Raw genomic sequence first — 16,528 nt, 5'->3', positions numbered from 1 at the left:
TTTTTTTTTTTTTTTTTTTTTTTTGAGATGAAAGAAAATTCTTTCAATGGCTGCTAAATATCTATAACCTAAACATGTTTCTGGAAAAGCAGACAAGAGGTTACAGCATTTTGTTTGAGCCAAGTACAGACAGTTTGCAGGGATATTTCATTTGATCGTTAAAAACAAATAGCAAACTGCTAATAAATTGCTTTCTAGGGTCTATAAACACAAATACTTTCGGTGGCCAGGTCTTCAGGATAAGTAAATGAGTGAACTGGTCAAGTATAAACAATGTGGAGTGTTGGGGACTGGGGTAAACTTGAGAAAAGTGCCTAACAGTGGCAGGAAGCAGAATCCTATGGGCCAAAACAGACTCTGATCAAGTAGGTCCTCTGGGGGCTAGCTTGCAAGCCCCGTGCTTCAGACTTTTGCTTGGGTAGTTTAACTTCTTTACTGATCAGGGATTTCTCACTTGGAGTAGTAAAAGGGCTAGTCACTAGGTACTACTATCATTACTAAAAGATTTCCTTCTCTTTTTCTACTTTCCTTGGAGGCTACATGATATTCAGATTCTTGTGAAAGGACTCAGTGCTCAGCAGCCTCATAAAACTGATCTAAAACCTGTTTTGTCATTCTTGCATAAGACCTAGCTCTGTAGCCATGATTTAAAAACTGTTTTGGGGGTACTTGAGTGGCTCAGTAGGTTGAGTATCCGACTTCAGCTCAGGTCAAGATATCACCGTTCGTGAGTTCGAGCTTCACGTTGGGCTCTGTACTGACAGAACCTCCTTCGGATTCTGTGTCTCCCTCTCTGCCCCTCTCCCACTCATGCTCTGTCTCTCTACATCTCTCAAAAATGAATAAACATTAAAAAAATTTTTTTTTAAACTTTTCATTCACAGCAGTGGACCAACCACCAACCTCCCCCTGCCTTTTTTTAAACAAATGAAATCTACACAGAAAGCCCACATATAAAACAGACAAAGTGGAACTGCTCTGGCAAAGAGGGGATGGGTGGCCAAGCAGAGTGGAGGCCTAACGCCCCTGTTTGTCTGTACTTACTTGCTTCCTCTTAAGGTCACCCCTGAGGCACTTTTAGGAACTCTAAGGAAACAGTCTGAAAACTCTAGGCTTGTCAGTGATTCTTAGCTTTGGCTGCGCGTTAGAATCACTTGGTAAACTTTAAAGAAAAGGCTTAGGCCTTACCTGAGGCCAACTAAATCTATGTATTTTATTTTCCTGGTGATTCTGATACATAATGAGGTTAAAGAACCACAGGGCAAGAATGCCTACTTAAGACATTCATTGTGTGCTATTCCTTTTTTTTTTTCCCTCTCCCCCAGGTGCTATAATAGAAGAGAAAAAGACCTCCAGTTAGCGGCCGTTAATAAAAACATGAGTGAGGCCATCATAGTTGCCAAAAGTTGAGAACAAAGGGGACCCAGACAAGGCCTCTAAGAACTACGGCATTTTAAAGATGTGTCCAGATGCATATTGAAAATGTAATTCTACCACCCATCTATTATTTCCCCTGGCATAACAACAGGACCTGTTTTTAGGGTTCCTTTTTTAACCACCTGCTAAATTAGAAAAACAACTAGTCTTATTAATAAATTAGTAAAGGTACTTATTAGAGGCATATACCCACTTCCCAAGCAGACAGAGGAAATCAGGCCTTAGAAAAAAGTACAAGGAAAGGTAGGTGTATTAACTATGTAGAATATGTTCGATTTGTCTCTTGAAAGAAGGCTCCTCTCCTCAAGCTCAATGGAGGGGTGATTTAAGAAATCAGATCCATAGACGGTTTTAGAATATAATGACATTAGGACAAGCCATCATGTGCCTCAGGGGAAAAGTGTCAGGAGGATACATTGGTAAGCTCTGTGGTATCCACACTATAAAGTTAGAATGTGAATTCCTGAATAGGGCACATTTGATTCTTTTCTTGGTTCTTTTAAGGTTTTAGTAGAAGTGATGTCTGCTTTCCATAAGCTGACCTCAAGTCCTTTGCTGCTAAAATGATTTAATGGCTTGCTCTGAAATTAGCTACTGAAGTCACAAAAATCTTTGTTCACTGAAAGCAGTAGGCAGACATTCACTCTTCTAGTCAGAATTTACCATCCTTTACTCATGTAATACCCTGCTCTCAATATGAAGAGGAATGTACACAGTGCCACAGCAAACACAAGTCGGGGCACTGAACTGTGCTACTGTCTTATGGGAAAAATGCCAGTGTGCTGGGGACACTGTCGCCCCTCCTGCTCCCCGCTTCAAACCAGTCTCCTGTGGTTTCCCTACCCAGAGAGGAAGGGAAAATAGTCACCATAACAACACTGATGTGAGGTTTCATAAAATGGATTGTTTTCAGTTGAACAATCACTTGCCACCTTTATAACCTCAAACAGTATAGTTTAAGACTTAACTTTCTAGGTTTTAGGATCTTAATACTGAAATTCTGAGGTTAGTTTTATCTTGCTCTAAGGCTGAATCTTAAGATGCTTTAAGTACACTAATTGTGACAGATACTGTGTTGGGTAATTTTATGGTATGATTTTGTTCCACCTTGTCTTTGTTCCCCTTCCCCATCTTCCCTGCCCTCCAATTCTATGACTGTATGTCTTTCAGTTAGGTGACAAGAATTATTTAAATATCTCTGTAGAGCATCACTGAGCGTTTCATATTATATAAGGCCATTATGTGAACTGACTGCAGTTATGGACCTGGAGATGAAGGGATTAAGACATAAAAAGGTATGAGCAAATGAATATATACATAAAAGCTGAAATATATTTCAAAACTTTTGCTTGTCGAATTGTTGCTACATTTGGTCAACATCAACAGTACTACGTCACTTAACAAAAAAAAAGAGCCACTTAATTTTCCCTGAGCTATATGAAAGTTAACTTCAATCTCTTAAGAAGTGTAGATCAAATTTCACTCAGTATTAAAGAAGGGGCTATAAAGGCAAATGCCACAGTGGCCAGGCATGTAAGGTGAACGACAAGGATATATTATTAAACCAGAAGAGCTTATGCCTGGTATGATGGGGACCACAGACACCCCACTCCATCAGCCAGATGCCATGTGACAATGCAGCCTTAACGTTATTAAAAATTATTTAAAAATAGTTAGAAATTCAAATTTCCATTTGAAATATCTGGATTCTAAATGTTGGCAAGTAATTATGTAAATCAGAAAATAAAACTAAGCCAATGAATGCAACATCAGGTAAGCCAAGCAGAACCTTCTTGTGAGCTAAATCTAGTCTATGGGTGGACAATTTTGCAACCTCTAGGAAAGGGATCAGGGTTTTTGGGAAAAGGCTTTTCTGAGCTCAGAGCAGGAAAGAAGAGGTTACATGCAAATAAGGCTAGAAATGTCTTTCCAGGAATAACTCCCCAGAGTACCTGCCCCCTCAAAACAATGAAGTCTTCTGTATAGTCTCAATATATGGCGACAATTACAATGGGACTTGAAGCAACAAAACAAAACCTTGACAAAGAATAAAAGTCTCTTATGCTGAAGAAATTATACAGCTGCTGCCACAGTTACTGCTGAGAGAAATATAGTCAAGAAGGAGAGCTCCCTGAGTTGTTTAGTACAATGATTTTAAGCTTCTGGATGTGATTATGAACCAGTATTGGGTATTAAGAGTATAAGGAGGTATCCCAGAGTTCTGCCCACTTTGGTCATCCCCTCCTCCTGCCCTCCACCTAGCAGCCCTTTAAAAATACCTCTTTGGACTCCTAGGCTCCTATCTACCCAGCCTGAAGGCCATTGGTTTAAAATGAGCCAAATGCTACCAGGTATACATCTTTCAGTTGATGTTTGGAATGATGTACAAAGCACATTAGTCACTTATACCACCTGTACAGGCACGGGGCCTCTATGCTCAGAGGCACAAAAGAAACAGGTATAAAAGTTAGAATTTAGAAATTTTTCTCTTTGATTCAGGACAAAAGTTTATCTGAAAACTTTTAACGAACATGGCTAGACTTATAGTGTGTGTGGCATGTAACTTGATTCTTTAAGTATATTTCTGCTAATTGCAGAAAGCCATTTCCAGTCCATTAAACACACTTATTTTGACACAAAAAAGATTGTTGTGAAATTAACTGTCTCCTATAGCCTGAATGTAAGCTCCACACAATTCCTGGTTTCAGATTCCACTAACGGATTACAGGTTACCTTGGTGCATCAATCAGAATCCACTTACATTTCTGACAGCGAGACTAAGGCCAAGTAGATAAAGGGTAATTCCTCTGCTTCTGCTAAAACTAGGAACTGTTGTGAATAAATGTATCATAAGAAAAGCAGACTGTGATCTTGGGAACACTGACTGGTGAAGGGTCATCAGACAGTAGCAGGGAAAGTAATCCTTTCAGATGCTGACTTATTTATAAGCTTGACTAGATTGTTAGGGAAAAAGTTCTTTGAGTTCTGGAGATCACTCCCCAGAGCACGAGTCGTCTTGCTTGTAAAGTACTTTGTTCACCACCACTTCCACAAGGACCACTGAATAAGTATTTTAAATTAACAAACATCCCACTACAGCGTTTCACCTGAAAGAGGGAAGATGTAAGAAAAAAACAGATGCAAATCTATCTGAAGGGGAAAGATGTAATGCTATGTGAGAAACATATACTTATACTTGAAATGATCAATGTTTAAGAAACATAACAAGATTTCACAATGGTGACTATTCTTACCACACTGACACACCACTCCTATAAGTACTATAGGCCAGGTCCAAAGGCTGAAGAAGATTCCAAAGGGGGATGTAAGGTCTAAGTATAGACTCTTCCTTGCCAGAACAATATTCCTGATGAATATGGATGCAAAAATCCTCAACAAGATACTAGCAAATCAAATTCAATAGCATATAAAAAGAATTATCCACCATGATGAAGTGGGATTCATTCCTGGGTTACAGGGCTGGTTCAATATTTGCAAATCAACCAATGTGATACAACACATTAACAAAAGAAAAGAACCATATGATCCTGTCGATAGATGCAGAAAAAGCATTTGACAAAATACAGCATCCTTTCTTAATAAAAACCCTTGAGAAAGTCGGGATAGAAGGAACTTAAACATCATAAAAGCCATTTATGAGAAGCCCACAACTAATATCATCCTCAATGGAGAAAAACTCAGACCTTTCCCCCTGAGATCAGGAACACGACAGGGATGTCCACTCTCACCACTGTTGTTTAACATAGTGCTGGAAGTCCTAGCCTCAGCAATCAGACAACAAAAGGAAATAAAAGGCATCTGAATTGGCAAAGATAAAGTCAAACTTTTACTTTTCGCAGACGACATGATACTCTACATGGAAAACCTGACAGACTCCACCAAAAGTCTGCTAGCACTGATACATGAACTCAGCAAAGTCGCAGGGTACACAATCAACGTACAGAAATCAGTTGCATTTTTATACACCAATGCTGAAGCAACAGAAGGAGAAATCAAGAAACTTATCTCATTCACAATTGCACCAAAAACCATAAAATACCTAGGAATAAACCTAACCAAAGATGTAAAAGATCTTTATGCTGAAAACTATAGAAAACATATGAAGGAAACTGAAGAAGGCACAAGGAAATGGAAAAACATTCCATGCCAATGGATTGGAAGAATAAATATTGTTAAAATGTCAATACTACCCAAAGCAATCTACACAATAACAATACCAAACATCATGGTCTTTGATTTAAACAAAAGGTGCTCTCCTGAAATCTAATATCACTTTCACAATCTAACACATTTCTATTTCCTATACTATTAGGAGAGATCCAGTGTTCTTGTATAAGCAATAAGAAATAAGCAATTTCTTATTATAGTAGTGTTCTGGTGCTTGTGAGATATGTGATCATTACTATAATAGAGTCATTTACCAAACAAAATCAACAATGCACACTGAAATATAATGACATCATTCATCCATGAGTATTCAAGAGTTTCTATCTTAGTTGTCCATATAAGTTGGGACACAATGAATGCTTAATGTAATTTCTACCTTCATTTAAAAGTATGAGACTTCTCAAGTGGTATATTTAATGTCTCAAATGGAGAGAGAGAAATATTAAACTGATATGGAAGTATAGTTTACAGAATGGAAAAATCAGAGCTAGCTAGCAAGACTAATTTAGAATGATGACTTCTATGATTAGGGAAAGATTAAAGTATAATTCCTCTGTCTAAGCTTCCATTACTTGATAGAGATGCCAAATTTATAGCATCTAAATGGTAACAGTCTTAAGAATGTATTGGTTAGAGTCACTGCTAGTTTTTTTTCCCCCAAAGCCTTTTTTTCCTAGGACATACTCTACAAGATCCTGCTGCTGAGACTGAAAGCTCTGGAGATACTAGAAGTAATAATGCTATGTACTCAGGCCTGATTTGCCAAGGAATATAGGCCATATTCATCTTCTCTGATTAGAAAATGATCTTTGCTGTTACCTTCTGATAACCTACTACTTTCATGTTAATATCCTTTAAAAAAAAAAGCCTAATTTTGCAGATAACGATTTTCTATCCTTTATCAACTACCACATGACCCCCATTACATTCTAGAGACTGTCAGTAGAAAACCTAGTATGTCAATATCATTGATAGTACCACAAGGGATGGACATACCCTTTTAATGTTCATTAACGGAAACCAGAAAATTGAGCTCAAGTAACTCCTAATAAATGGAACTACGAAATTTACCTGGGACGGCGTTAAGGGGGGGAATGAAAAGGATGGGGAGGAAACGGAAGTAGAGTTGTTTTGTTTTGGGTTAAGAGAATTAGTGTCTTAGATTTCTAAGCATTGATTCAGGAAAGACTTGATAGAGTCTCTGATTTGCCTATTCAGTGCAATATGTCTGTTAAAGATGATTACCTAAGTGTTTGATTAAAATTTACCGTAGAGCTAGACTTCTTTTGTTAGCGATGTACCATTTTATTGATTCATAATGGCTTTTTTGCAAGAGGCAAGATCAGAATTTATGAAACCTATGTTTCGATTTCTGAGAAAGACTGAAGCATCAAATAATCAGCTTAAATCCTTTGTCTTGGTTGTACCTCATACAATCTCAACCTATGGAAAGGAGAGCAAAAGGTAGGTATATGATGGTCTAAAACTACCATCTCTCCAAATACTTAGGAGAGGATAATGAACATGCAGCAGAACATTTCTTGCAATATTATCCCTCTTCAGTCATTTGAAGTCACTCTCTAAGCTACTAGCTATGAAATTGCTTCTAAAAACACTATTAAATGGAAAGCTTCCAAATCCACAAAAGAAAACAAACACTTGGAAAATGAAAGACAAAGGAAGTGAAAGGTAAATAACCAATCAAAGGCACAGACATAGGTGAAAAGAAACTTGATACTATACTTTGGTTTTGCATTTTTGTATTCTTCAGTGTCTGTGTCCTCGTCCTCTGAGTACCAATTATCTCCTCTTCCTCCAGCCAAGAGGCCCCTGGCTGCCAACAGTCCTGCAGCATTCCCATAGCCAGTGTATTTCAGCAGGCTATCCACTGCAAAAACAGAACAGGTTTTTAGACAGGAAACCTTGGGTGCTCACTGTCATTACTGACTACCAGTACAGGGAAATTGGAGATCTATATGGCAGTAAACCTTAAAATTGAGAGGTTTTCAAAGTGTGGTAGTGGTTATACTAAACTACCAATAAATTTTCCTTTTTTCAGGTATCAGAAATTCAAGTGGAGGGGTGCCTGGGTGGCAGTCAGTTAAGCGTCCGACTTCAGGTCAGGTCATGATCTCACAGGTCGTGGGTTTGAGCCCCGCATCGGGCTCTGTGCTGACAGCTAGCTCAGAGCCTGGAGCTTGTCTTTGGATTCTGTCTCCCTCTCTCTCTGACCCTTCCCTGCTCATGCTGTCTCTCTCTCAAAAATAAATAAAAACATAAAAAAAAATTCAAGTGGAGCTGTTTGGAATATACTTTATGGCAGGAATGGAGCCTCTGTGACCATAGGGCCATTGGTAAGAGTGGTGTTTTAATTTTCTGGTCACAAATCTTATTTCTTTATCCAGTTTTGGAGAAATGATTATTAGAAACTGGAGTTACTGATAGCCAGATTGGAATTTTACCAATTCAGTCACTATCTAAAATCTTTCTTACACCCTTTTTGGGAATTGTAGGAAATAATGAAACTTAGGAATATTTGCAAATAGGATAGGTTAGTTTACTACTTTAAAAAAAAAAGTCAGCAATAATATATAAGTACATGAGACCTGCTGAGAAGGTAGGCCCAGGAGTTAGACTGGCTGGATTTTAGTAATGGCTCTACCACTTACTACCTGGTTGACTTGGGTAAGTTATTTTACAGTTCTGTATCCCACTTTTTCTCATCTCAAGAATTGGAATAATAATATCTAGTCCACTGATTAATACAGGCAAAGTGCTTAGAAAAGTATCTGGCACAAAGTAAATACTCCTCCTTTTTCCCTGAGAATATTAGGTAAAATGAGCATTTTAGGCTTATCTTAACAACAGCAACAGCTCAATGAACCATCTGGTACAGGCCACTATTACCCTGTTATCAGTGCAAGGTGATATCTCTAAGACAAGTGGACATATAAAACTTTTGCAGGGGAACCCTGAACTGTAAGGTTTTTTTTTGGAGGATTCCTAAGAACCCTTAAGGAAGATACAAAGCAATCTTTAGCAGCTTTATTTAAGAGTACTTTCATCAGGTACAGTTTCAAGGTGAGCACCAAAATATTCAATCTAAAGATAAAAATTTTATTTAAGGCTTTCAATAAAATGTCATCCTAAAGACAACTGTAGGAAACAAACCAAACACTATCTTATTCATGTATTAAGCTTTAGTAAAACCTACATCTGAAATACTATTGTAATTCAGACCACTTACCTCAAAAAAGACAAAATAAAGCTGAGAAGATTCAGAGGAGGACAATTAAAATGACTTTGGGACCTGAAAGGGGCAGTGGATAGGCAAAAAGGTGGGTAAGGAAAGGGGACATATATGATCAAGGATGAAATCATTAAAGGCATGGATAGGATGAATAATCCAGCGTAGAGTTGTTCATTAAATTTTCAAATACTTCAACTAGAGGGTACCTTTCCTGACACTGAAAATAGGTAGTCTGGGGACAAATGAAAGTCCTACTTTCAAAGGATATAGCAAACTGGTGAAATTTGTGTAAAAGGAGACATGGATTAATAATATAAGTAGATTAAAGTTTGCGCTATTTTCTTTCAGCCATTTTCTACCTTAAAACCTATTGGTAACTGTTGTCTCCTTGGTAATAATTCTCAATGGGTGCTAGATAGAATCATATTTGAATTTAATGAGGGATCACGGAGGTATAATTTGAGAGCTCTTGGAATAAATCTGAATAGGCTCCCTTTGCTAACAGTGCCTCTGCAAGACCGGAATGGTTTAGATAAATTAATGAATTCTTAATGAACTTTTAGGGATGTGCATATCCAGTGTATACAAGTATTCTGAATATTCATAGAGGTCAGACATTAGTAACATGGTCAGACACAAAGTCAGTGAGGCGAAGGGTCATAAATCTAAATCCACATGGCACTGATACTCTCATTGTAAGTAAGTGTTTTTGATAAGCCTTACTTTTTAACAGATAAAGGTGTTTGGTAGTTCCAGAAAAAATATTCACTGAAATTGTGAAAGTCTAAATCGAGAAATGAATGTACTTAAATAACAATAAAAACATAAAATATAAATAACAACCTACAAAGGCTAAACATTAAAATAGTTTAAGAATGCAGAGTTTATGAAAGGCCAAAATAGGTTAAAAAGTAAACAGAACACTACATAATCTGCAGAAAATCCTCCTGGAAGCTAGTTAATAGTAAAAAATCCCTAGCACTTTTATGAAAATAATGCTTACTGTTCATTCACCGGAACAAACATGTATCAACTCTGTGACAGTTTGGGTTACAAAAGCTATTAAAAGACTTGCTTTGCCTTCAGAACAGATAAAGTTATAGATGATAGTTTCAAAATCGAACTTTTGTTAATAGGATAAACTATTTAAAAAATAAAAGTTGGGGAAGGGACACAACAAATGGACTACAAAATCTTCACAGTGAGAAATTTTTTTTTGTAAAGTTCTGATTGATATTATTTCATAGAGTGTTTTCTAACTACTTTTTAGCTATTTTCAAATAACACCGTACAATATCCTATTCAGTACTGGGAAAGTAGTAAAAAGAAAATAGACTGAACTTGGATGTTAAAGTGAGCTGTGGGGCACCTGCGTGGCTCAGTTGGTTAAGCAATTGGCTCTTGACTTTGGCTCAGGTCATGATCTCACAGTTCATTTCATGAATTCGAGCCCTGCATTTGGCTCTCTGTGGTCAGCACACATCTTATGTCTTCACATCCTATGTCTCCCTCTCTCTCTGCCCCTCCCCTGCTTGCACTCTGGCTCTCAAAAATAAATATTAAAAAAAATAATAAAGTGAGATGCTAAGGCAAAGAAAAGGTTTTCCGAGTGGCCCTTGAATATAAAAAAGAAACATAAAAATATTTATTTTTTAAGGGGTGCCTGGGTGGCTTAGTCAGTTGAGCGTCTGACTATTCGTTTCAGCTCATGATCTCATGATACATGAATGTGAGTCCTGAGTTGGGCTCTGCGCTGACAGTGTGGAGCCTGCTTGGGATTCTCTCTCTCTCTCTCTCTCTCTCTCTCTCTCTCTCTCTCTCTTTCTCTCTCTCTCTGCCTCTGCCCCACTCGCACCTTATCTCTCTCTCTCTCAAAATAAACATTAAAAAATATGTTGTTGTTTTTTTTTATCCTAGTAGTCAACCATGCAGTTAGGTAAAAGTGCTGCAGAAATGAGACAAACCAGGATTCAGTCAGAAAGTTGCAAAAAATATTTCACCTCTATTTTATCAAGATGCTAGAGGTACTATGAACAAAAGAAAGCAACCACAGTAGCACACTGCAGTCAGAATTGTGCTGGTATTACTGCACAACGTGGATTTTACCACACTCTGTCATAAAAACAAAAAAGAGGTTTTCGTCTTTAGCAAGGAGAAAGAATGGCAGAGCCAGATTCTACCCAGAGACCATTCCCCTTTCTGTTATATAGACAAGGCTTAATACTCCTTTTCCTTCCAAATATTGCAACTTTTAGAAATCCTTAACAGATTCCTCTAACTAATCTCCCTGTTTCCAATCTCATGTCCCCTATTCCTTGTTCCATACAAATGCCTTATAGATCTGTGTAAAGCAAAAATAAGTTATCACCTCCCTGTATAAAACCTCTAAGATCTGCTTCATTTTCTGGTTCCTGCCTTCTTTTTCCAAACTTATCTCCTATTATTCCTGCACATCATCGATTCTTCATGTCTTGAATTAGTCTTTTTCCTATATATACCAAGGCTGTTTGCCATTTCTCTGCAAAGACTTTCTCTGACCATCTCCACACTACCCAATCATTCCCTCTTTCAGGCTGCCACAGTACCTGGCATATTCCTCACTCACAGTGTACTTAAATTATCCCTTCATATGAAGAAATCCATAAGAGCATATATTCACTACATTGCACTCAGCAGAAATGTTTGCTCTTTTATTACTATCTTTAAGGTACTTCGTTATAACTGGGGATCCAAAAATAAAGATGACATGATCTCTGACCTAAAGAAGCTCATGGCTAGAATGCAAGTTCAACAAATTAAGTTAGAATATAGCAGATGTCAAAAGTACTAAAAATAGATGTAAGTAAAAATGGTACAAGGAAGACAATGATTAACTCTGCCTCCATGATCAGACAAGTCTTCACAGAGATGATACTTAAGCTGATCTTCAAGGATAAATAAAGCTCGCCATGCAAATGAAGACATTCCATGCAAAAGGAACAGCATCTGCCAAGTCATGGAGATAATGACAAGAAATGGTACAGTATAATCAGGCAAGAATAAAAATTTTAGCATGAGTAAGCATAAAGTATAAAGCAGTAGTGAATTTAGAATTAGTAGTAAATTTAGAATTCAGAAGCACAAAAGGCAGGTCATGAAGGCATCTAAGAAAATTTGGATTTTTTTTTAAAATGTTTTATTTATTTCTAGGAGAGAGAGAGACAGCATGAGCAGGGGAGGGTTAGAGAGAGAGGGAGTGACAGACTCTGAAACAGGCTCCAGGCTCTGAGCTGGCAGTCAGCACAGAGCCCGACGCGGGGCTCGAACCCACGAACCGCGAGATCATGACCTGAGCGAAAGTTGGATGCTTAACCGACTAAGCCACCCGGGCGCCCCAGAAAATTTGGATTTTACCAGGTGACAGGGAGTCACGGAAAGTTTTACAAGGTGATAGTGATGAGATTATATTTGTATTTTAGAAGAATGCTTTGTTAGCAATATGGAAGACAGACTGAAGAAAACCTGACCAACTGAGGGATGCCAAACTGGCCGAAGCAGAAGCCAAGGTGGAGGATAAGATCACTCAGGAGACAATGTAAAATGAGAACAGGGGTCAGAAAACACTAGGGAACACTGGCAGTTAAATGTGGGCAAAGACAGTTGTCAAGTATGATGGAAAAGAAAGGTCAGAGGAAATCTAGAAATGTATGGTAGCAGAGAGATAGAGTGGTCAATAGTGTCAATTACAATGAGAGATGCAGTAAAATAAATGCTAAAAAATATCCACTGCTTTTGAAAACTAGTTATCTTGTGAGCTTACTAAGAATACTTTTCCGTGGAATCTGGGAGATAGGGAAAGGCAGTGGAAAGCCTAATCTGCAACAAGTTGAAGCCTGAGTGGTAGTTAGGATACTAAGAGGAAAAACAGATTAGTCATTCAAGAGGCTAAGATATAAAGGACAATGATGTTGATATGCGTATAGGTTGAGGAAGACACATAGGGACAGTTAACAACAAGAAGAAGAAGACAGGAAGAGAAGAGATCAGCAGAAAAGGAAGACTTCAGCTACCAGCTAAACAGACACCTGTTCCTCAGAGACTGAAATAAAGGAGACGAAAGTAAGTTCCCAGTTGTAAGGCTTTGTGCTGAGGGTCTTCAAGCCTTATTTATCTCTGTAATTCAGCCCCTACCACAGTGCCTAGCACACACTGGTAATTAATGAATGTGTTAACAGGGGGAGGATTGTATTACAATTTTTTTCTTTAATTAAACAGTGTAAAACCTCTCTTTAGGGCCCCTGGAGAAAGTACACAATTGGCAGAGCTGGTAATATAAGTTTAGATTTGGGTCAACAAGTTGGTAGGCACCAGCACAGGTTAACCTATAGGCCACTGTCAGCTGAGGATACAGTTTAGCCTGGCACAGACAGGTACTGAATACCCTTGGATGACTCTTTCTGTGCCAAGTCTGCCATGAAATTTTGCCCACTGTATCTTGTCCCATTTCAATCTTCTTTTTTTTTTAATTTTTAAAATGTTTTATTTATTTCTGAGAGAGAACAGCATGAGCAGGGGAGGGTCAGAGAGAGAGAGGGAGATACAGAATCTGAAACAGGCTCTAGGCTCTGAGCCAGCTGTCAGCACAGAGCCCAACATGGGGCTTGAACCCACAAACCGTGAGATCATGACCTGAGCCGAAGTCGGATGCTCAACTGACTGAGCCACCCAGGCGCCCCTCAATCGTCCTTCTTAATTTAGTCTCTGTGTTCCTAAACCAATTTGCGGTCTGCTGTTTCCACTTAGTGGTCTGACTTTTAAGCCTTCATCATGGTACTTTCACCTTCAAACTTGGCTGAACATCCTTAAGTGGAAAGTTCAACACTGATGATTTGAAATTTATCTCATTTTAATATAGTTGCATCCAAATCCAACCCAAACTCCAAAATCTGATGACTTACAAGTTGGATGTGGACTACAAACTTTTTCTTTTGGCTAGATGGTTTTAAATTATAATTAGTTAATAGTATTTAAAAACTGTGACTTTTTAATGTAAAAATCCTGGCTTCTCTTGAAAAATCTAGAAGACTGGGTAACATTGGCCATATGTTCCTTCATGATAACAACCAGTTGGAGTTAAGTAGTAGCAATAACTTCTCTTCAATCTTGCACAATCCTCTTGGTTCCCCTACTCCCAACCCACCATCTTCCCAGCAACGAGCTAAGTGTCAGTTTTCATTGACTTTCTTATGTCCAGTCCACTTTTATTACCTGGCACTTGAAAGCATGTGAGTTTGTAACCCTTGATAAGAAAGTAAGTGATATGAGAACAGAGACCCTGTTTATACTTTGTATTCCCTGGCTCTAGTTTAAAAATTGCAAGTAAATGGTTGAAAGGGTAAATTTTTATTCCAAAAGAATATATTCTAAACTTAAAATCAGATTGGAAGGAAAAGAAGATGAGTATATATAGAATTGGTAAAGGTCAAATGAAAATGATACACTTTTGCTAATATGGGTTGGCTTTGGCTCAAAGTTAGGACTATAAACCTCAAATGTAGGGTCCATGAGGGAACAAAGCTAATACTTTCAAATGAAAAGCAATGAACAAATTCATATATAAATGCATTTTGCTAAGACACTAACTCATTAGTAAGGTGATTATATTTAAATATGTAATGTAATTTATGTAGGCATGTAATTATAGAAGAAATAAGCTTTAGTTTTGTTTTCCTCTTTAAAATTTTTTTAGAAGTATAAGAAATTCATGCTCACTGTAGAAAAATTATAAAATACACAGAACTAAAAAGTCACGAGCCATCCTACTACCCAGAGGTAGCAATGGATGTTAATATGTATTTTGATAAACCTCTTTTGATGGATAGATACATATGTATGATTTAGATTTATGTATATATACATAATTATACTTTAAAAAACAGTTCATTTCCGATCTTGGAAAAATTGATTCAATTCAGCTTACATATGCAAGGCACGATACCAATCATTTAATCCCAAGATACTGTATCAATCTTTTTTCAAAGTCATGAAAGAACTGAATTATTTAAAAGAGCATATGGGATAACAGCTGAAGATAATTACTCTAAGTAAAGAAATGTGGCAGAATGGAAAGAGAGGACTCAAATTTGGGCTTTAGCCCTTAGCAACTATATGACCTTGAATAAATTACAGAAACACTCTCAAGTGCCATGCCAAGTTAATTTATTTATGACACTGAAATAGTGTCCTTGTGAGAATTAAATGAGATTATGGCCTAGAATGTTTGGAACATGATACCCCAATATATAATAGCTGTTTATTATCATTATATTTATTAAATTATGTTGCTAATATACCATCTTAACAGGAACTGAAGTGGCTGAATCAGTCAGAAAAAAGTTTCAGAATCCAGTGGATATAACTCAATAGCAAAATCCCTAAATAATTTTATATAATAAATGGCAAAGAGGCCTCTGGGTGGCTCAGTCAGGTAAGCATCTGACTCTTGGTTTTGGCTCAGATCACGATTTCATGGTTTGTGGGATCAAGCCCTGTATTGGGCTCCATGCTGTGCTGTTAGCATGGAGCCTACTTGGGATTCTCTTTCTCCCTCACTCTGTCTTCTCCCACACTTGGCACCCTGTCTCTCTCTCTCTCTCTCTCTCAAAATAAACTTTAAAAAGATCCTGCTTTAAAAAATGGATAAAAACCTGAAAAGATATCATACAAATGGCCAACAGGTCTTTTTGCGAAAAAGTGCTCAACTAATCATTAGGAAAATGCAAATCAAAACCACGAGAGATCACCACACATCTGTTAGGATGGCTTTTATCAAAAAGATGAGATGAAAAAAAAGAGATGATAAATGTAGGCAAGGACATGGCAATAAGAGAATCCTTGTACACCACTGGAAATATAAACTGGTGCCGTTACTAAGGAAAACAGTATGGAGGTGACTCAAAAAATTAAAAACAGCAGTTTTTATGATCCAACAGTCCCACTTTTGGGTATATATCTAAAGCAAACAAAATTACGATCCCCAAGGGATGTCTACACTCCCCTGTTCACTGTAGAATTATTCACAATAGCCAACATATGAAAACAAGCCGTGTCCAATGACAGATGAATGGAGAAAGAAGAGGTGGTATATATATATATGTATGTGTATATATGTATATTTATTTCAGCCATGATAAAGAATAAAATTCTGCTACTTGTGACAACAAAGATGAACCTAGAGAACATTATGCTAAATGAATAAGCCAGAGAAAGGCAAATACTATATGATTTCACTTTCATGTGGAATCTTAGAAAAAGAAAATAAAAAAACTAGAAGCAAAGAGTAGAATGGTGGTTAGGGATAGGGGAGAAGACATTAACTATGGTTAATAGTACTGTATCGTACACTTGAAATTTGCTAAAAGAGTAAGTCTTAAACATTCTCATCACACACACACACACACACACACACACACACACACACACAAAGTAACTATGCAAGGTGGCAGACATATTAATTAACCTGTGTTAATCACTTCACAATGTATATATATACCAAATCATCATGGTGTATAATATACTTTAAATATATATACAATTTCACTTGTCAATTATACCTCAATATAGCTGGGTAAAAAAAAATTGAATCTAATATTTTGGGAGAAGAGATTGAAGTTT

At 37.4% G+C, this 16,528-nt stretch overlaps 1 protein-coding gene across 5 annotated transcripts in view; it reads right to left on the bottom strand.

Annotated features, from left to right (window-relative positions):
- The window catches only part of RIC8B (RIC8 guanine nucleotide exchange factor B), a 100,331-nt gene that overhangs the window by 17,220 nt on the left and 66,583 nt on the right, over positions 1-16,528 (bottom strand). For all 5 annotated transcript variants that reach the window (XR_013334641.1, XR_013334642.1, XM_077762010.1 and 2 more), the window contains one exon: positions 7,369-7,513. Coding sequence is in view for 3 of the 5 variants with exons in the window: in XM_077762010.1 (XP_077618136.1) it covers positions 7,369-7,513 (145 nt within the window). In the remaining 2 variants the exon portion in view is untranslated. The remainder of the gene's footprint in view (positions 1-7,368; positions 7,514-16,528) is intronic.

The sequence above is a fragment of the Crocuta crocuta genome, unplaced genomic scaffold, assembly GCF_008692635.1.
Source record: "Crocuta crocuta isolate KB4526 unplaced genomic scaffold, BGI_CrCroc_1.0 scaffold193, whole genome shotgun sequence".
Taxonomy (NCBI): domain Eukaryota; kingdom Metazoa; phylum Chordata; class Mammalia; order Carnivora; family Hyaenidae; genus Crocuta; species Crocuta crocuta.
This window is presented reverse-complemented; position numbering and strand designations above follow the sequence as displayed.